The sequence below is a fragment of the Aulonocara stuartgranti genome, assembly GCF_965226115.1.
Source record: "Aulonocara stuartgranti genome assembly, chromosome: 17".
Lineage (NCBI taxonomy): Eukaryota > Metazoa > Chordata > Actinopteri > Cichliformes > Cichlidae > Aulonocara > Aulonocara stuartgranti.
Window position 1 is genome coordinate 21,076,836 of NC_138953.1, and position 26,500 is coordinate 21,103,335.

General features: G+C 42.1%; 2 protein-coding genes across 14 annotated transcripts; one reads left to right on the plus strand and one right to left on the minus strand.

Annotated features, from left to right (window-relative positions):
- proser2 (proline and serine rich 2) lies at window positions 1-13,310 on the minus strand. 6 transcript variants are annotated; one of them, XM_082511005.1, is made up of 5 exons: window positions 8,680-8,829; window positions 6,481-6,594; window positions 2,893-3,163; window positions 2,335-2,748; window positions 1-2,118 (listed from the first exon to the last, which is right to left on the minus strand). In XM_082511005.1, exons 2-5 carry the CDS (start codon window positions 6,544-6,546, stop codon window positions 1,280-1,282), a joined length of 1,590 nt encoding a protein of 529 aa, XP_082367131.1. In that variant the 5' UTR covers window positions 6,547-6,594; window positions 8,680-8,829; the 3' UTR covers window positions 1-1,279. The 6 variants fall into 6 exon arrangements, with proteins under 6 accessions (XP_082367131.1, XP_082367128.1, XP_082367129.1 ...); XM_082511002.1 differs by lacking the exon at window positions 8,680-8,829 and adding an exon at window positions 11,732-13,310 and having other exon boundaries at window positions 1-2,748; XM_082511003.1 differs by lacking the exon at window positions 8,680-8,829 and adding an exon at window positions 11,453-11,710 and having other exon boundaries at window positions 1-2,748.
- Window positions 10,818-26,485, plus strand: rab3ip (RAB3A interacting protein (rabin3)). 8 transcript variants are annotated; one of them, XM_082511011.1, is made up of 15 exons: window positions 10,818-10,923; window positions 15,020-15,097; window positions 18,589-18,679; window positions 19,463-19,579; window positions 19,884-20,050; window positions 20,127-20,292; window positions 21,119-21,214; window positions 21,880-21,957; window positions 22,032-22,247; window positions 22,341-22,469; window positions 23,020-23,132; window positions 23,242-23,265; window positions 23,569-23,668; window positions 24,356-24,425; window positions 24,505-26,485. In XM_082511011.1, the coding sequence occupies exons 4-15, from the start codon at window positions 19,490-19,492 to the stop codon at window positions 24,585-24,587; spliced, it is 1,332 nt and encodes a 443-aa protein (XP_082367137.1). In that variant the 5' UTR covers window positions 10,818-10,923; window positions 15,020-15,097; window positions 18,589-18,679; window positions 19,463-19,489; the 3' UTR covers window positions 24,588-26,485. The 8 variants fall into 8 exon arrangements, with proteins under 8 accessions (XP_082367137.1, XP_082367134.1, XP_082367133.1 ...); XM_082511010.1 differs by lacking the exon at window positions 10,818-10,923 and adding an exon at window positions 10,930-11,022; XM_082511009.1 differs by lacking the exon at window positions 10,818-10,923 and adding an exon at window positions 14,801-14,929.
- Window positions 26,486-26,500: the final 15 nt, after the last annotated feature.

Consider the following 26,500-nt stretch of genomic DNA (forward strand, 5'->3'; position numbering starts at 1 on the left):
TAAGATTGTTCAGTTTAATGGGTGCAAATATTCGAGCAGATGGACTATGTACAGTTTATAATGTGGATATTTCAACAATCAGAAAGAACACCAGGCTGTTCAGTTATAGCAGCAACTTTCACATGGCCGCTCAGCTTCCCTTTAACCACACAAGAGGCACTTTTTATCCCTAATCTGTGCAGACGTGACCACTTCACAGGAACATTTCCTCATAAAGTAGCTCCATACTGCAGGTATGCACCATTAGATACTTCAACATGACTGTAGCTGAACTACAGAGAACCGGAGTCTGTAAACATAAGTTTATAAAATATATACTTCAAAAGTTACTGTAGGTAAACTACAGAGGCCGGAGTCTTGATAAACACATACACACACACACACACACACACACACACACACACACACACACGCGCGCACACACACACGCACACAGAGTTAAATAACACATTTTCAAATGTCAGAAACAACATATCGAGGATGTATTTCTAGACTGTGTGGTTTTAGTGCTCGTGTTTTGTCCAATGCTATGTGCACACCCATCCCTAAAGAGCAGTTTTTAAAGTATTCCCTCTGTGTAGTAAAAAAGTAAAAGTCCTGCCCTCAAACCCAGACCACCAGTCTGTGGTTTGGTGTGGGAGGTTTGTTCATTGGAGTAAAAATATCCCCCTGCTCGGCTCGGCTCCTCATCTTCAAGGAAACAGCATCTTTTCTTTGTTAGTCCCATACATAAGATCCCTTTTTGCTCTTTAGTGCTGATTATATTAGAAGTTTTTTTAAAAAAAAGAAAAAGTGCTTTTAACTGGAAAAACAAATACACACTAACATACCACTGACTAGAAAAAATGTCCAAAGTCAGTAAAGAAAACCAGTGAAAACAAGAAAAAGGCTCCCGTGTAACAGAGGTGATAAAGACTTCACAGTCTGAGAATCCAAGTTTTAAACAGAAAAAAAAATCCCAGTGAAAATCTATCCAACCTTAAATCCAAAGAGGCTTGAGAGCCTCCAGATTAAACTAATGCTTTTGGTAAAAAGGCTAAAAAAACTCTGGACGTTCACAATCGGACTCGTATCACAAACAAAGCTGAGACAGGAAGCTAAATAAATGTTTTTTTCCAAACTTTTTGGAGAGATTTAAAGCAGTTTAGCTCAGCTGCACTGTCTATCTGTAAATCTGTAAAAGTCTGTCTTTATCCACTCAATAGAGGGAGCTATAACGAAACAACCTCCACCAGCAGGTAAAAACTGAGGATAAATCCAGAAAACAAACAAGAGTTCATCAAGACTTTTTCAGCAACCCCAGTTTCCTCAGTGCCTCTCTGCGTGATTCATTCATCTCCCCTCGACCAGAAAACTGCACCGTGATGCCTTGGGGACGGAACATCGAGTTGGATCTTCGCCTGTTGTCTGCGGACAAGGACGTCGCAGGTTTCTGGGGAACAATGTGCCGAGGAGGTCTCGGGGCCGGTGTTGGGGCTGGAGGTTTGGAACCCCTTGCTGGGTTTTCTGAAGTGCGATATAAGCCGGTGACTGGGTTGAAGTTTCGGCTCCTTCCTCCGTAGCTGTTGTGCTCGGGCTGCAGCAGCTCTGATTTGTAGGGCAAGGTTTGACCCCTGTCCATGTGTGAGCTAAGGATGTCGGGAAGCTCGGTCCTGGAGCCAGATAGGGAACCGGGGGTCATGACTTTGCTCTTTCCCCCGTAGGTGTTGGGATCACTGGGGTTGGAGAGTGCAGAAGCGTGGGTTCTGGGTTCATGGCTTGTTGTTGAGGGTGCAGATTCACTCTTGGAACCAACAGAAGGGTGGACCACGATGGATTTTCCTCCGTAGCTGTTAAGTGCCAACGAGGTCACCTCAGATGGCTGCTGGGGGATGGATACTTTGTTTTCCACAGGAGGTGGATAGGAGCTGCTCTGTGCAACAGCTGGACGCGACAGGCTTGGTTGGGGGTTTCTGTCGTCATTGCTCCTAGAGGAAGATGTCCTCCGAACCTCAGGTTTCCTGTCAGCATGAATCAGGGTCTGAGGTGGGGTAGTGACATGGGCTTTGGGCGATTTGGGCCCAGTCTCAGTTGTTGTTGGATGATGAGCCTCCAGTGGTGTGGGACTGCTGCCTGCACCTGTAAGAGGAACCAGCGGGGTAATGTTAGGGGTGATTTGGACTGGCATACCCCCAGACATAGCTCGATTTCTGGTTAGGCCTAGCTTAGACAGGGCCTCCATTCTAGATTTGTTTGGTGTGGGGTCACTGAAGGAAATGCTGCGAGTAGGAACATTTCGAGGCTTCTTCCCTACAATGTGTAGAGAATCGTCCTGCAGCAGAGGTTGATTCATACCTAGGTTTGCCAGCATATGCGCCTGTTTCTCCTGGATGCTCACATTAGGTGGTGGCTGGTTTTGACGGTCCTTGCTGCCAACGATCATGTTGATGTTGTCAGGGTAGTGGGTAGGCTTGGCAGATGTAGGAGGACCCTGCTTCACTGGATGATCTGTGCTTGGCTTTTCATCCACGCTGAGGTGGTGGAGTGAAGGAAGGAAGTTAGCTGTTCCTCCGGACTGGTTCTCAGCTATCTTCTTGGCAATCAGCACGGGGGTGGGGACACTGCCTGCCAGGTGGTAGGGTGTGTTCGTCTGCCCGGACATGCCACTCGGGAGGGGAGGGTTGTACTCTGAAGGCAAGCTGTCCATCGGATTGTGCCTTGGCTTTGTCTCAAAGTGGCTTTCAGGGGGTGGCACCATAGTCTGAAAGCCTGGTAGAAACAAATTGAAGAAGTTTCAGTCACCGTGATTTAGTAGTTTAGAGATGTAATTTAATAATCTGCTTCATCTACATAAACAATTTTAAATATTGTAACTGACTACCCCGAACACAAACGCCAACTGCTGTACGCTACCTCGATGGTTGGGACTGAAGATCGGCTCTTTAGAGTGCACCGAATCTGCTTCCTTGTGGACCAAGTCAATAATATCGTGATCTTTGGGGTTGGTATCGTAGGGGTTGGCGCTCATAGCCACAGGTCTAGTGACCTCTTGAGTGGCGTTTTCAAAGGGCCTTGCTCGCACAAGCCTCCAGTCGTCCTCCTCTAAACTTGCCTCCAGCGAATCAATGGTTTTCTCAAAGAACTGGATGCAGTCCTGCTCCTCTTGACTCAGGTCTTGATCATCCTGTGAAGAGATATAAAACATTTCTGCTATGTCTTCTTTGTTCCTTAACATTTTTGCCTCAAAGGTTAAAGAGTCAGGTTACTGTGAATCACTGTAGCACACACAGAGAGAGGTTTCTCCACTATTTATAAAGGGAGGGGAAGATTTGAAGGTTGCCACTTAAGAGGGAGGCACTCTGGGTTTCTGATTTAAACACTTTACACACCATTTTTCTTGTTCTTGTTTGTTTTAGTGTGCAAAAATATTTGTGTACTTCCTGTATGTGAAAGTACATACAAAGTATGAAAAAAAGATTTTGACATTTTGAAACATTTTTAAATAGAACAAGCGAGTATTTGCTGAATCATCCTTTTTTATTCTTCATGATTCAGTGATAAATGTTATTGGTTCACCGTCACCTGACCTGTGCTTCTGTAAAAATGTATCTGCACCTCATGTGCTTGCAAGCGACTACACATAGATAAATGCAGGTAATGGTGTTGGCCACGTGCATGAGCTACGCCGTAGCCTTTACATAGATTCACTGCAGATCTATTTATGAAGTGTTACTCTAATAATGACGATAATTTACTAACTGGATTTCAGGATTTATTTAATATTACCTCAAACTAGTGACTGAGCTAGTAAAGCTATCAGGATATCATTTTACTGAGGTCAAAGGGCAAGAGAGCTGAGAGTCATTTTCCCACTCGCCCCCTGCTGACCAATGAAAAGAATACATTGGCTGATTTTTTTTTCAGCAGTCATCTTGGCTTCATGGCAGAAATTGAGGAGGCGGGATTGCCAGACACCACCTGTCATTTTGTTAGTGCACTGTCTCCAAACCAAACATTACAGGTCTCACTACCATGTGTTAAACCTTCCTGTTCACTCTCGCTAATAATTCTGTCACACTTGTCTTCACCAATCCACTCGGCCTGCACTCTCTTCTTCACCTCTCCTGTGCACTGTCCGTTGCTGCGGATGATTGACTCTCGGGTATTTAAATTTATCCACCTTGTTCTTTCTGCCTGCCGCTCATGCACACACACACATATTCAGTATTGCTTTTATTCCTCTTCTCTGCAGAAAATACCTCCACTTTGTTTAGTTTGGCACTAGCACAGCAGCTCTTTTTCCATTTACGGTAAGTTCAAATCTAGGCATGTGTTCAGTTTTGAAGATATCAAAGTTGAATGTTTCTCTAAATATACAATTTTTTTTTTTTAAAAGGGCCTTAAAGCTGAGTTCTTTCCTGCAGCCAGCAGGCTGACTTTCATATGTGCTCTGCTCTAGTTTCCAAGAATCAGAAGAGTCAGAAAGGTGGATTATCCAAATATGCTCCCAGGTGTGCAACAATGGCAAAAAGGCTTGACTTGAGGGTTTCGCAGAATTTCTCAAACCTGCCTGTGACCTCACAGTCACTACATCTGCCCATTTTCCTGTTTATGACTGAAACATACTGAAAAAAGACTGATTATTGTTCTTAATGCAAAACAAGACAAAAAGGCCTGCTGTGGTGCTGCTTATGTCTCCTCATCACTGAGCTCCACATATATGGGTGCGAACGTTCCAGGTATGACTCTCACACAGTAGGCATGTGTAGAGGGAACACAGACTTGTTTGTTCTTCCAGACTTCTTTTCCCACCCTGTTTCTGGCTCAGCTGGCCCTCCCTCTCTCTCCTGCTGGACGGCTCCCTCACCTCTTCCTCTTCACCTCCACATACTCAGAACCACCACAGCAGGGTATCCAGTGACAGCACTCAGTGGCAGTGGCTGCTGATTTTGCTGAGGTCTTTCTGTGGTCCTGATAGGATCGAGGCCACCTATTTAAACCAAACCACATGGCTTTAGGGGATCCCCTGACACAATGTGTAATGGACTTAAAAAATAAATAAGAAAAAAAGCCTTGTTATGTGAACAAAGTGGTTCGTTATCATTTTAAATTACAGCTGGCAACTCTATGAAAGAGTCTAAACTCTATTTTCTTTCAAAGCTCTTCAATAAAACAGATTTTTGCACGTGTCACCCGTGACTTTCGCTGGTTCAAATGTTCAGTGTTTCTACAAACTTGACTTCGCAAAGAAAACTCAAACACAAAAAAATCTGAATTGAGACATCTTAATTACTGAACTGGGATTCATGACCCAGGACTTACACGTGAGTACCACTGCTCTGAAAAGTGGACAGCAGGACTTTTACACCTTATTTGTTCTCTGTGAAGGTAATGACCTTCAGGCTGCAGTTGAAATGAAAAGTGCTACGACCAGATTACCGAGACACCTGCAAAGACAAAGACACCTGCAGCAACACCCTCGTGAAACTAATAAGAGACAAACATGCAGATCTGCTGGTTTCAGCTGCCATGAAAGTCGTCCATTGTAGCGAAGCAGCTCAGGACCTAAAAAACTGCAGCTTAACCGGTTCGGCTGTGTCATGTGCTGATAATGAATCTCATCCCTGAGGCATGTGAAGGGATTAAGTTGTTAGGCAGGTGTAGCTTCCTAGCTTCTGAAATGACTGGCTGCGTTGTGTAAACATGACGTCGAGGCCTTATCCAGCGTGAAAATGCAGCTTGAACAATTGGGTGTTCACCTGATACGCAGACTCTGTTTGCTGTGGTTAATAGGACAAAAAGAACAGGACTGCTCTTTTCTCTGCCATGATGTGACCCGCTATTGACCACACAGGGGAATACTCGTGCAGGAGCCAATTAGCAGCTTTTTCTAAAGGCTGGTGGTCTTTTATAGTTGAAAAATAGCTCCAAAATGACTGTTTTACCAACAGGAAGACTGATATTGCTGATTCCCTAAGAGAACGTTAGACATCTACATCTGTCCCTGTGCAGAGATAACAGCCAAGATCAGAGTGACCTCCAGTTTTATTTCAATTCAACTTGGCTGCAAAGCCATGCTCCTTTTGTTCCTCTGTTCAGGGGCAAAATACAAAAAAAAAAAAAAACCCAGACAGTAAGACCTCTTCTGGTTGAGCAGGTTACCCTTATGCTGAAGGCTGACACAGGGGACTATTGCCCCATGGACACAACTGAACTACTCAATGGACCGATTCTTCTTTAAGATAGAAAAACTGTTGTTTCATGTCACCAGGTTTTGACAGATTAAAAACTCTAATGGGACTTTCCCCCCTTCCCTGACTTCTCTTGTGGTAACAAAGTTATTACAATTGCTTTAATTAAAAAACCAAAAAAAAAACCCCAAATCTGTTTAGTTTTAGCCTGTTTCCTGTGTCGGTTTGCTCATAAGAATGTGTGCTAAATTACAGAGAAGCAACAAAAAACTCAGCTGTGAGTAAACCAGAGTGGTTTTTGAGTACTCACGCCTGGTCTGGAGCTCCCATTGACCTTGTAGTAGAGGTGAGATTTTTCCTGCAGACGGAAGTCCATGTCTGGTTCTGCTCTGTAGAATCATCTAATCTGCATCTGAACGAGAGTCTGCAGACACAGAGGAGAGCATGTCAGCTCAGGCTTTAGACTTCACTGAAGGCTCAGTGTCAAGCTGTTTTTTTTGCTCCTGGCTCCATGTGATATCAGGAGTATGAGCTGCAGCCAATCAGAATGAAGTTGGCTTAAAGGGGAGGAGCTAAAACAGCTGCTCTAGAATGAAGGAGTATTGATAGTGCAGTTGGCTTGACATAGATACATATCAAGGGTTGTGCTTTTTTTTGGGTGGGTGGGGGGGTAAATGTTTGGATTTTTTGTGAAATATTGGACATGTTTACATATTTTGGCCTCAAACCAAGAAGGGAGGTTTTAAAATTACTCGCAACTTCTTAGGTGCTACTGCTGCTGTATAATCAATAAAAATATCTTTCAGCCACCTGGTTTTGTTATTACATGCAAGATTTCTACATCAAGTTTGTAGCAGATTTACATTTGGCCCAATAAAGAAGCAATAAAATGTAAGATTTAAAGACTGCGAGACAAAACTATATTAAGATGAATAAAGTATGCTTGCATTTGTAAATTTATTTGTAAAGCCCTCAGTTTACAGGTTACAGATTTTTTAAATAGTTGGCAGCAGTTGCAGAAAGCAGCAGTTTTCTTGTTGTAAGGTCATAAAGAGCTGGATTAATCTTCAACAGCATTAAAAACCTGTCGGATAAATGTAGTGTTTCCCTCAGGAACGTAACGGAGCACAAGGGTAAATTTAGTCCACAGCACCTGATGGACCAGTTAACCGAGAGCAGGAAGCTGCAGAACAGGATCGCAGAGCCGAAACCAACGAGCTTCTCGGCCGACACATTCCTGCTTGATGCCGCGCTCATGACAAGAACAAAGAGAAATGCTGCTTGATGAGTTTGAAAAGACAGAAATGAGGAAGTGGCCGGAGGGCCAAGAAAAATCTAAGTATAGATGAGGCGGTCACAGTGAATGAATCTGGGTCTGAAACCAGCCCGGGTTCACATGGGTCCTCAGTCACAGCTCAGCAGAGCATTAGGTTTAGTACAAGCACAACACTTTGTTACCTGTCACACAGCTAAACCGGATCTGCAGGTGTGGAGATCAATTATGAACCAATTTATCTCCAAGTTGTGTAAAGAAAACCCCCAAATCAACATAACTCAGATTGAAAGTGTTCAATCGTGAGGCACAGGCTCATTCTGAATATCATTGTTGGGTTAACTGCCAAAAACCTTAGATAAAAAATTAAAAACACTGCAATGGTACTTCTGTTTAAGTCTTGACTACTTGAACCCAGACTGTTCTCTTTCCACCACTGTTAAGCTATTATTGTTATTTTATAAAGACTTCTACTTTCTTCTTCTTCTTCTTTTTTTTTGATTAGATAAAATATGTATCCTTCTAATCTAGAATAATTTCACGGTCACAGTTAGGGAGCAGCTGGGTTGCTCTGGCTCAGGACTTGTAGGTGTTAAATGGTGAGTCAATGATGAAACACAGAGGAGTGTTACTGCACAGTTATGAATGAAACCAAGCCCAGGCAGTTACGCGCACTCATTCCTCTGTTATCAATATTAATATTTCTCCTGAGTCCATTATTTTTAAGCATCTTTAGATTTTCTTTGGTTTATTTACATTTCTCCATGATTATTGATAAATTGATGTAAACGACTATTTTTTAATGTTTTTTTACACTGACATGCTGTAAATGATCTTTACTTTCAACATTTGAAATACAGCACATTTTTAATTACTCGTGAACTTAACTTTTCCTTTAAAGGATAACGAATAATACATACTTTTATGCACACATCCCTGCTCATGGAAATGATTATTAACAGTGAATCCTTTCAGTTTTCACGAGATCGTCACAAACTGATAAAACAGGCTTTACATGTGTCTCTCATTCTTATAGGAAGTCTGTCCATATATTCTGAAGTGTCTTCAGTGTATTGCATTTTAACCTTAAACATCTATCAGACAATCACTAAAAAATAAATTTGCCTTAGAAAACGTTCTTTTCCATTTTACACCTGGACAAAAAACAAAACAACCCCCCCCCCCCAAAAAAAAAAAAAAACTAAATGCGGTGAAATGCAGGAAAGTGAAACTTACCCATAAAATCCTCGCACTAATCATTCTGAAGTTCAAACCAGAAACTGGACAGATGACTTTCCTCCTTCACAGAGAAGGCAGCAACATCAGCCTCTAATCTGGCTGGAAACGATAGTCCGAGCTCCGTGTGCGTAATGACACCATTCGGCTCGTTACGCATTACTTAAAAACACGGGGGAAACTCCACCCCCAGAAGGGTGTGTGTGTGGTTTATTCAGGTGTGTGACACAGTGGAAATATATTACACACACACACATACACACCTCAGAGTATCATAGGGATGGGTTCAGAAGCAGTAGGACATGTGAGCTTTGTTTCGTTTCGTTTAGTTTTGACATGTAACTGAACGCATCACATTCCTGTTATTCTTTTGGGACAATAGAAGAACAATAGAAACAGTTTACATCAAATATAGATCAGCCAGCTCCCTGAATCTGCATCTTTATATATCTATATCATATCTCCACATTACACAGTTACAGAGTGACATATTAACTGACTCCTCCGGAGAATGTGTCGCCGTTTTACACTAAAGAATCCAAATTGTGTGTAAAATACTTAAATTTAGCTCCACAGTCATAAAACGTAATATGACGTCACCGACGGGACTCGCTGTGCTGCTCACTGAGTAACTGTAACTTGCAGATTACTCAGGTTTTGAGTACCCTGATTCCCCCCCCCCCCCAAACTTTATATAGACTGGCTGACAACAACACAAAAAGGAGCACTAAGAAAATAAACGGAAAAAAAATAAACTCAAACACAAAATGCCAGAGCTTTAAAATCGTTCTAACACACTCAATTATACAAGTATAATGTTTAAAAAGGTGATCGAGGCCTTTTAATTCTTATTGTCCATTATTGAGTAAATATTTTGCATTATATACAAAAGTAAACGGAGAACTTGAATTTATGAACCACTGTTTCCTATCGGTTCCACAAAAAGAACAATTTAAATTGATATCACCTTCAAGTCTCTGATGGTAGTGGTTAGTTGGATAGAACCTATGAAGCATTTTAAAAGAAACGTCCTTTATTGGTCATAAAGAGTTTTTGTGGTAAAAGCCAGACTTTGTGCCACCAGTTATTTTCCACAAAGCTGGACCAGTATGTTTGAGAAGAGGGCGAACATGTGCAGTCTCGAGGAAACAGGATCTAATAGAGGACAGCTCCAGAGACCCGAGGAAGCATTCTTCGCGTCTCCGTGTGCTGGAAGTGCGCACCCACAACAAAACATAGCGTGTCTTTATACTTGGAAAAATGGGACTTGTTTGCCCCCTGGTGGCTTTTAATTCTTCTTCACTGTTTATCACTGTTCACATGTTCACTTCACTGTTTATCTTCATCCTCACACACAGCCTCTCAGACTGGAATGAATTGAACATTTAAAGATTAAAACCACTGGAGACCTTAATCTCAAGGAATATACCACCTATTTGTTCATTTTACAAATTTAATCTCATACTCAGGGACCTTCAGGAAATGCTATCCCCATTCCCAGCTACAAATTATTATTATTATTATTATTATTATTATTATTATTATTATTATTATTATTAGTAGTAGTAGTAGTAGTAGTAGTAGTGGTAGTACGTTCAATTTTGTTTATTACAACTTAAACTTAATAAACTTGGATTTTTGTCTCTGAATATTATCTCGCTCCTACTACATTTTTAAATTAATTAAAAAAAATAATTACTGCGTGTGTTTATTTTATTTGATTATTCATTTTATGTTTTCACAACTTTAATATCGTAAATTGAACAACAATTTAACTATCGTAAAGCATTATTCCCCTCACTGAGCTATATTTTTATTTTATGATACATTTCATATATTGTGCCTTTAGTTGCATAAATCTGAATTTTTATTATCTCAGAATATTATTTCTCTGTCCAAGCACAATATTTTATTTATTTAATTATTATTATAATTATTTTATTTTACAACTTTTAGTTCACAAGTCCAGACTTTTTGAGCTACATATTAATTTGAATGCATTTTTCTTAGTCTTTATTTGTTTCCTCTTTCACGAGCTCTCTCTCTCTCTCTTTTCTTTTTTTTACAATTAAATTAAATGTAATGTCATTTTATTTGTTCATGGGCCTAATGCCGAGTAATGAATTCCTGCTCTCTGCACGGACTGCTCTGTGACGAACTGCTTGGTGGCTCTGTGGTTTCCCAGCGGACCGTGAACGTACCTTCCGTCAGTTGGAGCTCCGCTCTGCGTCAACAGCCGCTCCGGTGAGTGTCTCTCTGTTTGTTTGTCTGTTTTTCGGGCTGTTTCGGCACGTTACCGTGAGGCAGACTGACCGACTGGGCTGCTATGCACGCGGGGGTCCGGTGAGTACACCTTTAAGGCCTCGTTACGGTTTTTATTTTAATCCGTGAGTCGCTGAGTTAAGCGAACTTGCTCAGCACCGCTAGCTTAAGTGCTATATACAAAAAGCATCGATGCGCCCATTATCGGACAGCGTTTCTCTTCTCCCTCAGCATCACTCCGTCACTCACTCAGTTTTCTGAGTTTTAAAGCGAATCCGCAGTTTCATAAATCCGTGCATTCATCTGTTTTATGTAATGAATGAAATTAGCCAGCCCTGGCCAGGCTTAGAGCAGTGGCCGATAATGGAAGCAGGGTTTCCCTCTGCAAGCGATTCCCTGATGTTTACTGAATGAGAAAGACGGATGTGTTTGGGTTTTTGGTTTTTTAGTAGTTCTCTTCTTGTCATGTGCTTTATTTCCGTGTTTTTAACACACCTGTGCCCACACTCACCCTCTTACTAATGTCAAGTAATTGGCCAGCAAACGTTAGCTGCTCAGCTAATCCTTAGCCCGATGTAGCAGCGAAACCCGAAGCTCCGCGCAAAGACGCCGCTGTCATGCATCTTTCAGACGGCGTCAGGTGACAGTCCTTAGCTCTCTAACTTAAGCCACCGCAGGTGCTCACGTATTAATGCATTAGCATGATAGGTAACATCACGTAACGTGCTATCCGCGGCTAATCCAGTGCTAGTTGTCCACAAGGCACCACCTGAGAGCAGGAGTACCTTACCTGGAAGAGTGACCTCAAGCGTACAGGTGACACTGTAAGCGGGGTGCAGGGAGAGCTGGAGGTCGGGTTAATGAGCAGAGACGCTGTTGCAGGTGTAAACTCAGGTGACTAGGGCTGCTCGATTATGGCAAAAATGATAATCACGATTATTTTCACTGAAATTGAGATCACGATTATTTGACGATATTTATTTAACCCTTTAAGACCTACCATAGAACCAAGTCCACCAGAGCTTATATTATTTTTTTACATGCTGTAGTGCCATTTGTGGGAGCATTTCAAGTTGCTATACATCAATACAACTGTTATAGCCCATATTTTAATAATATGTATGCATTAAGTCCATAGTAATTACATAAATTGCAAAAAAGTGCAATAAACTACAAAAAAAATTGAAAATCGCTTTTGTTTTGTTTACATATATTTCTACTTGGAGAAATTTAAGAGGTTTATCCCTCAAAACTTTAAATACAATAAAGTTGCAAAAAAATAGTTTCCCACCACAGGAAATTTATTTTGAGTGTCTTCATAGTTTTATTTTGGAGATACACCAATTTTTATATACTGCAGGAAAAACAAAAAACAATCCTATGATGCAAATTTGCAAAGAAAACAGCATGTGCATCATTTTACTGTGGGAAGTGTTACGAACAGCTGATAGGAACGGCAAAGCGTGTTTCTGGAATATTATGTTTTTGTTCCTGCAAGCGCTTTTTATGCAATTTTTGCAAAGCTTTATGTGGAACGAAACCGTGACCGAGGACAAGCTGATGGCATAAGATGTAAGTACAACTCCTCCGGTTTCATATGCAAAACAAATTATTGCGCTAGCTTACACGGTTCAGGTTCTACAGGGATTTAAAAATAGTTACGCAAAACGGAGCGTGCTGCTCTGACCGGCTTTAAAGGGTTAACAATGACTTTAAAAAAATAATATAAAATAGTGTGCAACACCACTGAAGTTTTTTTTTTTTTTTAAACTCTTTTCAACCAATGGCAGTCACTCTCCTCTCCAAATAACTTCTGCTTAGCTTTCCGAGCTTCCCTCGGGTCCTCTTAATCAGCGGTCTCCACCCTTTTTTGCGCCACGGACCGGTTTATGCCCGACAATATTTTCACAGACGGCCTTTAAGGTGTCGCGGATAAATGAGGGAGGGGCTAATAATCGGCTCAGTCATTTTTAATGATCGTTGAAAGCCCAGATCGTAATCGTGATTAAAATTCGATTAATTGAGCAGCCCTACAGGTGACATTTGTGCACATGCTGCACAAATATCACTGAGCTTGGTATCAGGTTTCTCTGAAGTACTACAGTGTGTCAGGACCACTGAAGGTAAGAAGAGGAAACCCCAGGGCTCAGAAAAAATAAAAACCTGGCAGATTAATGAGAAAAAAAAACAGTACAAATAAAGAAGAAAACACCTGCCACATTTATGGCAAGAGATGAGGAAAATTATCAGGAAAAGCTGGCAAATTTTCAAAGAAAAAATGGTACATCTAGGAGGAAATTTTATGAGAATAAACTGGCAAATTTCCAAGTGAAAAAATTGTGACAAAAAAGTGAAAAAAATTGCAATTTTGTGGGCAAAATAGGAAAATTTACGAGACAAACTGGCCAAAAAAAACCCCAAATAAGTATATCTGCAATAAAAAAAATCTATGAAGAAAAGCTGCCAACTTCACACAGAGAAAGTGAAACGATTAAAAAAAAAAATCTAAATTTGCTGCTTAAATAAATTTATAAGCGAAACCCTGTAAATTCACTAGAAAAAAGTTCAATTTTTGGAAAAAAAAATCACATTTCCAATTTTAGGAAAAAAAGAAGCTGGAAATGATTTATTTTTAAATTGCCAAATAATTAAAAAAAAATTAAAATGTAGTAAAATGTGTGAATAATTACCAGTAAATGAATGCAAACTGACCTCCCTTTGCACTTTATATATCGAGGGGTAAGTATAAGAATCTCCAGGCTTAATCCTATTATTGAACAGACCCCAAAAGGATTTTAACGTCTGGCTTGTTCTGCTCAGTCTTTAAATCCTGATAATTCAGTTGATACATCTAATTATGGGAACAACCATTACCTGTACACATCTGTAAGCACACAGAAGTTTCTGTCAGGCCTGGTTGTCGTATGTTTGGTGAAGCAGGTATTCCTCCAATGACTGTCTGTGTCACGCTCTTATTTTTTGGAGATGTATTAAAGGATGCCGTTCACCTGCTCTTCTCTGTGTTAAATGATAAATGCTGGTCAGTGCCACAGAGCCCCGACACCTTTATTTTGACCCATTTGTCACCATAATCCGTTGATGGTGAGCTTTTCATTGTTGTGGTCAGTCGAGCTGTTTGGGATTCGTGTAAACGCTGCCTGCTGAGACACAGGATGAGCCTTCATCGGCCGGCCCGAGTAACCAGATCCTTGCGCGACGTGTCGGGTTACCACGCCAAGCTCTGTAGGACTGGTCTCTATGGCGACAGGCAGGCAGGGAAGAGGAGTCAGGTTGTTTTTAATGAAGGTGGGGTTTCACCTGTGTGTGTTGATGTCCATCACCATGTGTCATACATCCTGGATGAGTTTTTGCCGATGTGTTTTTCTAGCGGCACACTGTCAGACGTGAGCTGTCTTTCTTTCTTTCTTTCTTTCTTTCTTTCTTTCTTTCTTTCTTTCTTTCTTTCTTTTATATTAATATTTTATGGGATAAATAATTAAACCAAAATACCTTAAATGATCTAAAATCAGCATCTTTCACAGTATTTGATTGTTTTAACTCTCTTTGTTGGTCGGAAGTTGTGATTGGTTTGTGGAATTTGGCTCTTTAACCTCAGACAGATATATCATAATCTGACATTACTTGCTGATTTCCGTGCCCCTAGTTTGAAACCACAAACCTCCTCAACAAACCGCACAAGAGGAAACAGGAGATTCATTCATATCAGGTATCATCAGCAGTTTTTTGTAGTCTGATGTCTGATTGGCCTTGAATGCAACATTAATGCCTGCTGTCAGCTGCATTCCAGCATCAGTGAAACTCGGACCAAACAATGACACAACTCAACATTAACAGAGTCCGAGACACGGCATCACAGCTGAGGATCATTTCCCAGCATGCCTCACTGCGGCGGGAACAAAACCCCTAATCAGGCCTAATGACGGGCGCAGAAGAAGAGATGACATGATGATACTGACGGAGAAACAAAGTACTCACTCAGCATGCTCTTAAAATACAGCGAGGGAGTGACAGCAGCTTTATTTGCCCTTAAGTCTCTCTTTGTGTTTACATTCATCAGAGGAGGACACACCCACTGAACACACACACACCAGGTGGAGCAGGTGTGACCGGTGTGCTGTTCAGCCACTCTGCTGAGGTATGCAAAGCAAAGGAGAGAGACAAAGAAGTAATTAATTACTTTGAGAGCACATCACGGTGATGCTGGTTAATGATATAGTAACTCGGGTATGAAGTTTCAGAGGGAACTTCTTGCCTGCCTGCTGAACTTTGACTCCAGCCTTCATGAGTAGGGATGGGTATCGTTTAGGTTTTATCCGATACCAGTACCAAACCGGTACTTTTGAAACGGTGCCGGTGCTTAAACGGTGCTCGAACCGGTGCTTAAAGAATGAAGAACACAAACTTTGTCCAAAAACCTCTTATGTTTAGCTGTTTTTTTTTGTAAAAAGATAACAATGTTAGCCTTTTCTGCAGCTATAGGGCATATATGGTATCACTCTTGGCTGGAAGCAGTGCTTAATCAATGGAAAAAACACCAATTTTGTCTAAGTGTTTAGCCGTTTCCCACTTTTTCTTTGGTCATTTCAGCCTTTTTGGCCAGGGTGAAGGGAGTATCTGCCATCAAACAAGAAGACAGCCGCATGTAACTACGACGATGTTTGCTAGTTCACCTTATGTGCATTAATGTAAGAACGTGGTTAGCCTACTCAACGTAAATTACACACGAACAACATTAAGCTACTCACGCAGAGAAGAACGGCTGCTGCTGCATCATCATCCGTCATCATTTCTGCTACACTGGCAGGGCTAGGGGCCAGGACTCTCGTCTTCGGGTTCTTGGGGGATGTTGCTAACTCCGGGTCCGATAACAGGCACCACACCCGCAGTAGATGTGCACGGTGTGAGGTCTCGCAGCAAGCTATCAAATATGGCGCATTTCTCGGCTTTTAACAAAATGCCATACGTTGCCAGGTGTTTCATCAGATTCGAGGTGTTACCTCCTTTGCACAGTATCAGCGTAAAGCACTTGTTGTTGGCTGCTGAGTTTGCATCTTTTGCTGTGAAGTACAGCCAGACTTTTGACCGCTTCGCCTTGGGCATTTTTAATCTGTAGCTCTGCTCTAAAAGAACGTACGTACCTGGGCCCGCCTACTACGCTTGCAAAGGTAAAATGATTGGCTAGAATCCAAAGTGTATGACATCTCAGGAAAAAAAGCACTGAAATAAAGCACCAGAATGTGCGCTGCTTTTCGGTCTGGTTACTACAGTTTATGTCAGCACCGGTTCTGACATACCCATACAGTTCTGATACCGGTACCCATCCCTATTCATGAGCTGTACATTAACTTTGGGCAGTTTGTGGAGGAAATGCAGTAATAACTCCACATTACTGGAAGATAAGGGAGCTGCATGGGTTAAACTTGCAAGAGGCCCACCTCGTGCCCGCTCCCTACTTGAAAACGGCAAGTTCAGGTGGACTTTGTATCATAGTGCTGGCAGATGAAAGACGAACTAATGTCTAACCGGAAGATGTTTGAAATACAGTGCTGTTTTTCTTTGGTGGTGGTGTTTTGGCTTGTTGAGCTTGGTGTGTGAAGTCTTGTTGGTCCTTGCTACCATTTCTAGCTCAGAGATTTAAAGATTAGCAAGCTTTAAAATATGAGTTTTCTGTTTGGACTTGGCACCAATGTGTTGGTGCCAAAAACTGCAGTTCCTCTAACGGCCACTTGAGGTTGCCTCCAAGGTTAAAATGTCCTGTTTATCGCAGTGAAGCAGCAGTGCTACTGCCATCAGACCAGGCTCAGAGGGACGAGGTGCAGGATTGACACATACAGTCAAGTAATTGTAATGCTTCCTGATGAGGAAGACTAAAATTTCACTCACCAAAATGCAGGACGCCTCATTACTAGCCAGATAATCCAGTATGAAAAGTGCCAACAGCACAAACAGTCCAGAGGTCGAGTTCAGGGACTGTCAGTTAGACAGCCTTCAGCCTGTGGTAGCACATTTGTACCACCTGCTTTAACATCGGAGTCTATGGGAACTGACTCAGCATTGGAGGCGGCCTCAAGTGGATGTCAGAGGAACTGCAGTTTTTACTCCTAAGCCTGAAGGCTGATGGTGTCCTGTCATAACCCGGGCGGGCAGCAATGACTCAAGATTGGTGTAGGAGCGTCTACTAGAAATCTTAGGCGAGCTGAAACTCATGGACATTGACCTCAAGGTCAGAGATCAAGTTTACTGAAAATCTTGTGAACACACATTGCTGTATATAGACGTTTGAGGAATAACAGTCCGTGACGTGGGGTCATGTGTCTGGTCATGACAGTGCAGGGACTGAGAGAGCAGTCAGACATTAAGGATGAGTAAATTATGTTTGCTTCACAGGTGTACTTCAGCCTAATGTCTCCCTGGCAGCCATCAGTATTTTTGGCAGTTTGGCTTTATTTTCTACCAGTGCAGTGAGCTTGGTGTTTTTATTGGTGTGAAACCTGCAACAAAGACAAAAGGGGACAGAGCCTTTCAGTCTGTTGCACCAAGGCTGTGGAACAGTTTACCACTACAATTACGTTTGCTTGACTCTGTGGATTCTTTTAAAAAACAGTTAAAAAACTCTTCTGTTCAAACAAGCCTTTTGTTGATCTACATATTTTATATATATGTATATATATATATATATATATATATATATATATATATATATTTATTTTTACATTATTTACATTTGATCTTTTACATTGTATATAATGTCTATTGATTTTATTGTTTATTTTAATATTTGTGTACAGCGCTTTGTGATTGCCTGTCTGTGAAAAGCACTTAATAAATAAAGTTTACTTACTTACTTACTAACTAATGCTCAGTGGAGAAAGGGAAATCATTTTAAAAAAGCTTCAGTTTAAATTAAAAGGCGTTATTGTGAGTTATTGTGTGGATACGTCTCAATTAGGGATGGAAAAACTGGCTTCGAAATCCAAGAGAGTGTCCCACTGAGCTCCTGTGCTGTCATGCTGAAACCATGAGTGATGTCTGTACACTGTGTTCAGACCTGGAGTTTAATGAAAACTGTGCAGGAATCAATAAAACGACGATTATAATGTTTCTTAAGAAACTGAAAAACACACAAACCCTCCTTGAAATCAGCAGTTCAGCAGCCTGACAGGTGAAGTCTGGGGCAAAGACATCTCCTGTTTCCGCCTGTGAGATTAATTACTGTTGAAATTTCTGCCCACTCAGCTCGGCTCTCATTTAAGGTTTGGAATCCGGACAGTAAAACGGTAAATGCAGGGATCGCCTCATTCTCTCTAAATGTTACGAGTCAGCATCCATAAACCAGCTAATGTTAGCTCACCTGGAGCTGCTGCTGGCTCAGGCAAGTCTTGGACTGCAAAAAGTGCCTGAGCTCTTGCTACCTCCAGTTTTTTTTTTCTTTGAGGAGTAGTAGGGGTTCATTTAAGGATTTTAAAAATACCATTAAAAATAAAGGCATTTAGTGGATATTTAAAAGACAGAGTGACTTCTAAGCCTGATGATCTTTAGGATCGGTTACCAAGACAAATATTTTAAACTCACTCACAGCAGAAAGTAAAACTAACCTGTCTCTGTGCCTCTTTCCCTGTTTTTCAGGTACAGGACAGTCTTTTCCTGAGTTTTACTGACTGCCTGTCCTTGGGCCTCCACTGAACCTCCAGATTTCTCCATCCACAGCTGCACCATGGTACAGTGAACAGAAAACAATTTGAGATCTGAGACACTTTCACCGAGCGTGTTAGCCTGTTTAAAAAAAACCCAAATAATTTTTTTATTTTATTATTTCTTCAGGTCATCAAACAGCCGTTAATAAGGTCCAAGGCTGTTTCTGCTGTGAGCACCATGCAGATTTTGTTTCCTCATTAATCTGCTGAAAAGGCTTCTCTGTGCTCACCTTAAGTTTAACACCTCTGAATTTAACACCTGAACTCACCTGCAAGAGTTTGACAGTTTCAGGGTTTCACATGAAAAATAATCACAAGATTAAAACACACTGATGTTTTCTTTAATTCTGAGGTGGTGATTTGAATTATGCATGCCGCAGTACTCTATGTGTCCAGCTGGGGCAGCAAACAGAGTGCCAGACTGTTACTTTTTTTTTCTTTTTTTTTTTGCGGGTAGATGGTATTTTATTTTGTGGGGGTGTAGTCGTGAACCTGTTTGCAGGAGCACATACAGAATCAGCTGAATTTCAGACCACCACTGCCTCTTACAAGCTTCGCATAAACTGGACATAAAGGATCCATTTGAAAGACTTTTGTATTTGTCTGCGTTAACGAGAAACTTTTTAATTGCAAACTTGCAGCGAGTAGAGCGCTGACGGCTGCTAATTCACCAACAAACATCTTTTGAAGCCTGTTTTTTGGGTCCCCCCCGCTGTTAGTCACCAATTCTCCATCTGCAGTCTACTGAAGCGAGACTGCTGCAGCTTTCACACGACTCACGGCTTTGTGTGTGTGTGTCTGTTCAGAGTGTATGATGTCTGAGAGCAGTTGCTATGGCCTGCAGCAGCGGTCAGAACAATGCAGAGACTCTGGAGGGGTTCCACGAGGTGAATCTGGCCTCGCCCACCACACCTGACCTTCAGGTAAGGTCGGAGCTCCAGCCGTTCCCGTTAGCTCCCTGCATGCTTCACGTTTCAGGAGGTCCACTCTCGTAGTTCATCGTTCATCGGGTATAAAAATGTTTTTGTTTTTAGAAATCTGCGCAGCCTCCAAGTCTTCTCTTGTGCATGATTTAAAAAAAAAAAAAAAAAACAACCCTTCGCTGTCGAGGATTTTTTTGTGTCCTGTGTGGAAAAGTTCATTGTGTGTTTGTGCGTGAAGATGAAATATCATAAACTCACTGTTCTGGAATTTGTGTCACCCTGACTGCTTGTGTTTGCCCTGCAGAACCAATCGGATCAGCGCCCGGCCATCCGTCACACCACCCCGCCCACTTCTCTATATCGCACCCACTCTCTGGGAGCGCCTCCTCCGGGCCTCCCCACCTCACTGCGAGCAGATCAGCTGCCCACTCAGCCGGTGTACTCGGCACCGCGGCACAGCCACAATGGAAGGTAACAAAAACACAGGCGCCTGCACCCAATCGATGAGCCGTAATCCGTAACTCACCCGTGCTGTTTCCCCGCACAGCGTGCCAGGCCTGGAGGCAGAGTCGGCCGAGTTCATGTCCGGAGAGGATGGGGAGGAGTGTGGTGCTCTGAGCGACAGCCTGTCACGGCTGCGCAGCCCGTCGGTGATGGAGGTCCGAGAGAAAGGATATGAGAGGCTGAAGGAGGAGCTCGCCAAGGCTCAGAGGGTAGGGTGCGCTCACTTAGGGTTATGTCTTCATCACGCAGAAGACATCACAACGTCAGCTTCCCCCAGACTAATCTGACCTGAAAGTGACCTAATCATGACTTTAACTCAAGTTCTCGTGTTTTTAAGCTTTGAAGGAACCGTTCACCCCAAACTCAGGGATGCTTTTGTCAGGAGAGACAAAAGAAATAAGATCAAGAGCAGAGACATGAGAGAGGACAGAAAAAAGATGAAAGAAATCATTTAAAGATGGGCAGTCTTCAGAAATTATGAAACCGTAATTCAAGAAATAAATACAATAAAATCCACAGACGTCTGCTTTGGCACTTTCATTAGGATTTATTTTATTTCTACCAGATCTTAGCCACAGTGCAGGAGGCAGTGCCCGTTTACTGTGACGACAGGATGTAAACAATGATCACGTCTTGCCTCAGCTGAGCTGTAATTTACTGTGTGCTTCTTCAGACTGGAAATAAAAAAGAAAATAGTTCCTGGAGGAATGTTTGAGGTTTTTCTGAGTAACTGAGGGACGTTACTGCCACGCAACAAGACGAATGTTACTGCGTTCCTTTATGTTTGTGTGTGTGTATGTGTATTTGTGTGTGTGTATTCACTACATCTCACCACAGCGTTCATTACTTTAGAGCGATATCGTGTAATTTTCAGAGTTTTATTTAAAAGCATGTTTTAAATGATTTTTTGCGTTAAACATGTTTCACTTATTTTAATTTCTTCATCTCTTTGTTCGTTTGTCGACATGCTTTCATTTCCACATGTTCATTTGGTTGTCTTTCTATTGTGTTGCTGTGCGTGTGTGTGTGTGGAAGGAGCTGCTGTTGAAGGATGAGGAGTGTGAGAGGTTGTCTAAAGTCAGAGATCAGCTCGGCCAGGAGCTGGAGGAGCTCACCGCCAGTCTCTTCCAGGTCGGTCCACCTACCCTACATCTGTGTCCTCTACTTCCTGTTTCCTTTCCTCCTCTTCCTCCTGAGGCACCGGACAGAAAGAATATGAGTGATTGACACAGGCAGTGTGAAAGAGGTGTGACGGGTTTAACAAAGCTTTTAGGTGAACTCTAAACATTTAGTTTTGTCACCCATCAGGCATCGCAAGTTTCCTCTAAATATGGGCAGATAATTGAATTTGATGAGAATAAAGTTAAATTATCATTTTTGTTCAGTCTAGCTTTTGTGTTGTATTATGTTAAAAATGAAGTGCAGCCTTTTTGCCTAACAACAGATAGCCCTGCTGAAAAGCTCAAACTCGACCACAGATCGAGGCACAATGCTAAAAACCTAAGAATGTTTCCACGAGTGTCTCCTGTGACATGTGAGGTCCAGAGCCAATGTGTCTGTGCTGAATGAATCTGTCCGGCGAGCCCTGAAAACGTGCTGCTCCAACTCCTCTTCCTCCGTGCTCTCGTTCACTCTTGGCTTTCTCTTGCAGGAGGTGTTGGGACTCTGTGTGCTTGTGCGTGTCTGTAAATGCAGATTACCTTTATGTTCCTGTTCTGTGTTTTTGAGTTTATTTATGATATTTCAGTTGCACTGAGCTCGTTTAGCTGCTGATTCACCGTCTGTGTGTTTTCCAGGAGGCTCACAAAATGGTGAGAGAAGCAAACGTCAAACAGGCAAATGCTGAAAAACAGCTGAAAGAAGCTCTGGGCAAGGTGAGACCTCACCACTCCACATCAGACCAGACTGTTTACCTGCTTACTCTGAGGATTTCTGTTTCTTTCTTCAGATCGACGTCCTCCAGGCGGAGGTTCAGGCTCTGAAGACTCTCGTGCTCTCCTCCCCGACCTCCCCGGTGGGTGAGCTTCCCTCTGTGGGAACAGGAGGAGGCGTGAAGACTCCCTTCAGGAAGGGCCACAGCAGGAACAAGAGCACCTCCTCCGCCATGCTGGGGACTCAGCCCGACCCGTCGGCCACGCAGCCCATTGTACGCGAGTGTCGGGAGGTAAGAGGTGCAGCAGGAGGAGGAGTGCTCACGCTCCCAGAGCTTTTTCTTTAACAGCCGATGATGAGACTGCATGTAGTTTCTGACTTGCAGGTGGACGGTCAGCTGTTCAGCGAGTTCAAGGCATGGAAGGAGGAGCCGACGTTCGACCGAAGCTGCAGCTTTCTGGAGAGAATTTACCGTGAGGACATCTACCCCTGCTTGACCTTCAACAAGAGCGAGGTACATGACGACCTCCCGAACTCTTAAAAGCGCTTTATTAGGAGTAGAAAGACATGCAAACATGCACCCATCTGAGATTTCAGCACTGATATTATCATTTCAGTTTTTTTTGTTGTGAAGGTCAAAATGTTTAGAAGGTTTAAAACTTCTGATCTGATCTCACAAACTCAGTCACTGTTTAGCTCAGATGATTAAAAGATGTTAGGTTTCTGTAGACAAAGCTGCAAAAAGTTCGTTAAAGGTGCGTGCATCTGCCTTCTGGGGACACTGTTGCCTCACAGTAAGAAGATTTGAGCGTGAGTGGGTGGCGACCTGGCAAGGCGTGCCCCGTGCTCGCCCTCTGCCAGCTGGAAAAGGCTTCACCCGGTTTGTCTCGGTATGCGTTTGATTTGATTGTTTAAAAAAGTGCAGTTGACAAATGTGCAGGGTTTAGAAAATCCCAGGGAAAAGCCGGGGCCGCTCTGAGTCCCCTGGAGATGCATGTTGACATGAATCAGAAAGATTCTGATACCTCCTGTGTCCGTTAATGCCCTCCTCTCCTCTCCCCCAGCTGGGTTCGGCCATCTTAGAGGCCGTGGAGCAGAACACACTGAGTGTGGAACCGGTCGGCTTCCAGCCGCTGCCTGTGGTCAAAGCATCGGCGGTGGAGTGTGGAGGACCAAAGTGAGCACGTGCACACACTTGAACTCAAACACACGCACACACTTTCTCCCCTGCATTGAGCTTTCACTCCTTCATCATCACATCTCCATCTTCCGATTTCCTCCTCTAGTGGGCGCAGGTCTGAGCTCGTCACGTAAGTCTGACTCTCTCCCCCATTAGCTTTTTCCCTTTCTTTAGCCTCTCCTCAGTTGCTCCCCACCTTCATCCGGCTCTTCCAAACCCTCCTGCTAACTTATTCCCTCCTTCTAAACTTCTGTTCAGGATGTCAAAGCCATCCTGTCGTCCTCTTCTCCTCCTTTGCTGCCTCAAGCCGTGTTAGTTTTGCTCCTGTGTAGTTTCTGCTTTGTAGGAGTTTTTTTGTTTCTTCCTGTTAAAGTAACAGCTAACTCATGTTTTTTTTTTTCTTTGTTTGTTTTTGTTTATGTCCATCTGGTAGAAAATGTGCCCTGAGCGGTCAGACCAAAACCTGCAAGCACAGAATCAAGTTTGGAGATTCGTCCAGCTATTACTACGTGTCTCCCTACTGTAGATACAGAGTGAGTGTAACACCCAGCCATTCACTCACACCTGAAAGCTTTACCTCCCCTTTATGTCCGGTCCATCTTTCCTGAGCCAGAACATTTTCTAAATTACTCCAAAGCTCAGTGAGCACTAAAACAATCCTGCCAGCTTCTTCCACCATCACTGTAAAAGTAAGAAAACAACTCTGGAGGTGATTCAGTGCATGTTACTGCACTTCTGCATGAGCAGTCCCTCTGCATGAGGATAAGAATGAAGAGCTTTCAGAATGACTAAATAAAGCAGCCATGCCTCTAACTTTAAGTCTTACACTTGTTATAAAGGATGAAACTATCCAGAGACACAAACTGTTTTCTCTAAATGTGTTTATTTATTCTTCAAAGTTTTAACTTGGAGCCTCAAGTGAATGTCACAGGAGCTGTAGTTAGAAACCTCCCTCCATGATTTTTATTTTTTTTAAGTGTTTTTTTTAAATGTAAATGAGAAATTAGAACATAAATCTGAATACTTTAAATCGTCTAAATTAACAGAAACCTACGTTTTAGCAAAATCACTAAGCTTATAGTTCAGCATGTAATCCTGTGCTCACATTAAACATAAGGAATAAATACGTTAAGTCTATAACTCTTTGTAGCTTTGCATGACTTCACCTGAAGCTCAGAAACTGTTGACTGGTGTTTTCAGCAGTGTCCTCTCTCCTTCAGATCACGGCGGTGTGCAACTTCTTCACCTATATCCGCTACATCCACCAAGGGCTGGTCAAACAGCAGGACGGTAAGAAACGCGCCAGTGGATTCTTGTGGTGGCTCGATATCAGTGTGATTAAACTCCCTGCCTCCCTCTGTGTTTGCAGCAGAACAGATGTTCTGGGAGGTGATGCAGCTCCGCAGGGAAATGTCCCTCGCCAAGCTTGGCTACTACAAAGACCAGCTGTGACCGGGGCCGTCCTCCACTCACAGCAGAGTCTGAGCTGAAGCCCCGCCCCACCCTGGCTCTTGCCCCTCCCCCTTATTTTGTGTGAGTGTTTTTTGTGTGAGAGAGAAACTGTTTTCAATCATCACAAAAAAAGACTGAAGACTGTGATTTTGGTGCCGGTGGTCATTACTGATCTGGACTTCTTTGGGTTCTGAAACATGCAACACTCCAGTGTGTCAGAAAACTGACATGTTTCTAAAAAAATAACACTACAGACTGTTTGGTCATCAGTTACATGTGATCTCTGGAGAGATGCATGTGGGTTTTGAAGCCTCAAAGCGAGAAAAATATCAAAAATAGGTGTTAGAAATATGAGAATATCTGATAAAAGTCATATTTCAAGGGTGAAGTTGAACCGTAGAATAAAGTCATTGTTTTAAGAGGAAGAACGTTGTAAACAGAATCACAGAAACTGTGGAAAAATAACCCCTTTTGTTTCCTGTTGTGGAGACGTCTGTGGCACCTAAAGTGGACGTTCGAGGAACTGCAGGTCGTGCTGCGCTTCCAGGTTCGCTTCATTTTCCTGCTAGTTAACAGGACACATCTTCCTTTTTCTTTAGGATGATTTTTCAAAATAAACCGCCATTCATAACAGAAACCGTCATTATGGATTTATGTGTGGTGGCTTTCAAAGCAGACTTCACTTTCACCTTAAATACTACATGAAAATATTATTTCAGCAGTAAAGCTTTAGTAAAACTGCAGCTGTTTAAAATGTAAACAATTTAGAATATTTGGGTATATATATTTATAAAACTCATCGCAGGGAACAAGTGACAGCTGATGTGACAACGTCTCAGCTGAAGAATTCAGAATTACAATTCTTCATTTTTACAACCTAAATTTTGAATTTTTTTTCTGTAAATGTTGAATTTAAAATAAATTCATGACTTATTCTTAGTTATAATCCTTTAAATTATGTATTTACGTTCCTGCAATTTCAGCTTTACTTAGTCAAATTAAAATGAACAATTTTTTCAACCTCCAAATTTTGACAATGTAATAATTAATGTTAAATTAACATGAATTTGAGTATTTTTACTTATTCTTGTCAATCTTTCATTATTCATATATCAAAAATTACAGAGTTTTTTTTCCTCATGTGAAACACTAAGTTGACTCACTCTTAGCACTTTGATTTTTATCCATTGAAATTCTGCTCTCAGAATGTTTTTTTATTTTCAAACAACTTAAAACTGTTTTCCAGACTTTACATCAAGTTATTGAGCTCTTTAATCACCAAATTTTGGGGCTTCTTGGGGTTTTTTGGGTCTGAAAAGTCTGAGAAATGTCAAATTTTGAGTTAAAGTAATTATAGCTTTGCTACAATACACTTTCCTCCACTGTTGGCGAGTCTATCATATATTTTCAGAGAGGGGAAAAAAGGTCAAGTTGTTATTATTTAGTAAACTTTGAATAAGCTTGTATTTTGAGTTAATTTAGAGGTCTCGATGATGGCAGAGTGGGATACAGTGTTTTTGCTTTTTACTTACAGAAAAAAGCTGCAGAAATAATCGAACATGTATCTGCAGGAGGAAGGACTTGATGTCGGCTCTTTGAGTTTCTGAGGGTTTTTGTTTTGTTGCTGGACATTAACATATCCTGCTGTGAAACAGGGCGCTCTGCAGCGAGCTCCGTGTGACCAATCAGGACTCGTGTAGATAATAAGCTGTGTGTGTGTGTGTGTGTGTGCACGCGTGCACGCGCACCTGCTGTTCTGTAAACTTTATATATATATTAATTTAATCCTGACGTCTCTCTCTCTCTCACCTGTTCATAGTCAATGTCACTCTCCCGGTTTGGTTTAGTGCCTTCTCTCTCAGACACTGAAATAAAAACAGTAATACCTCTGAAAATGATCCGTGGACTCCTCC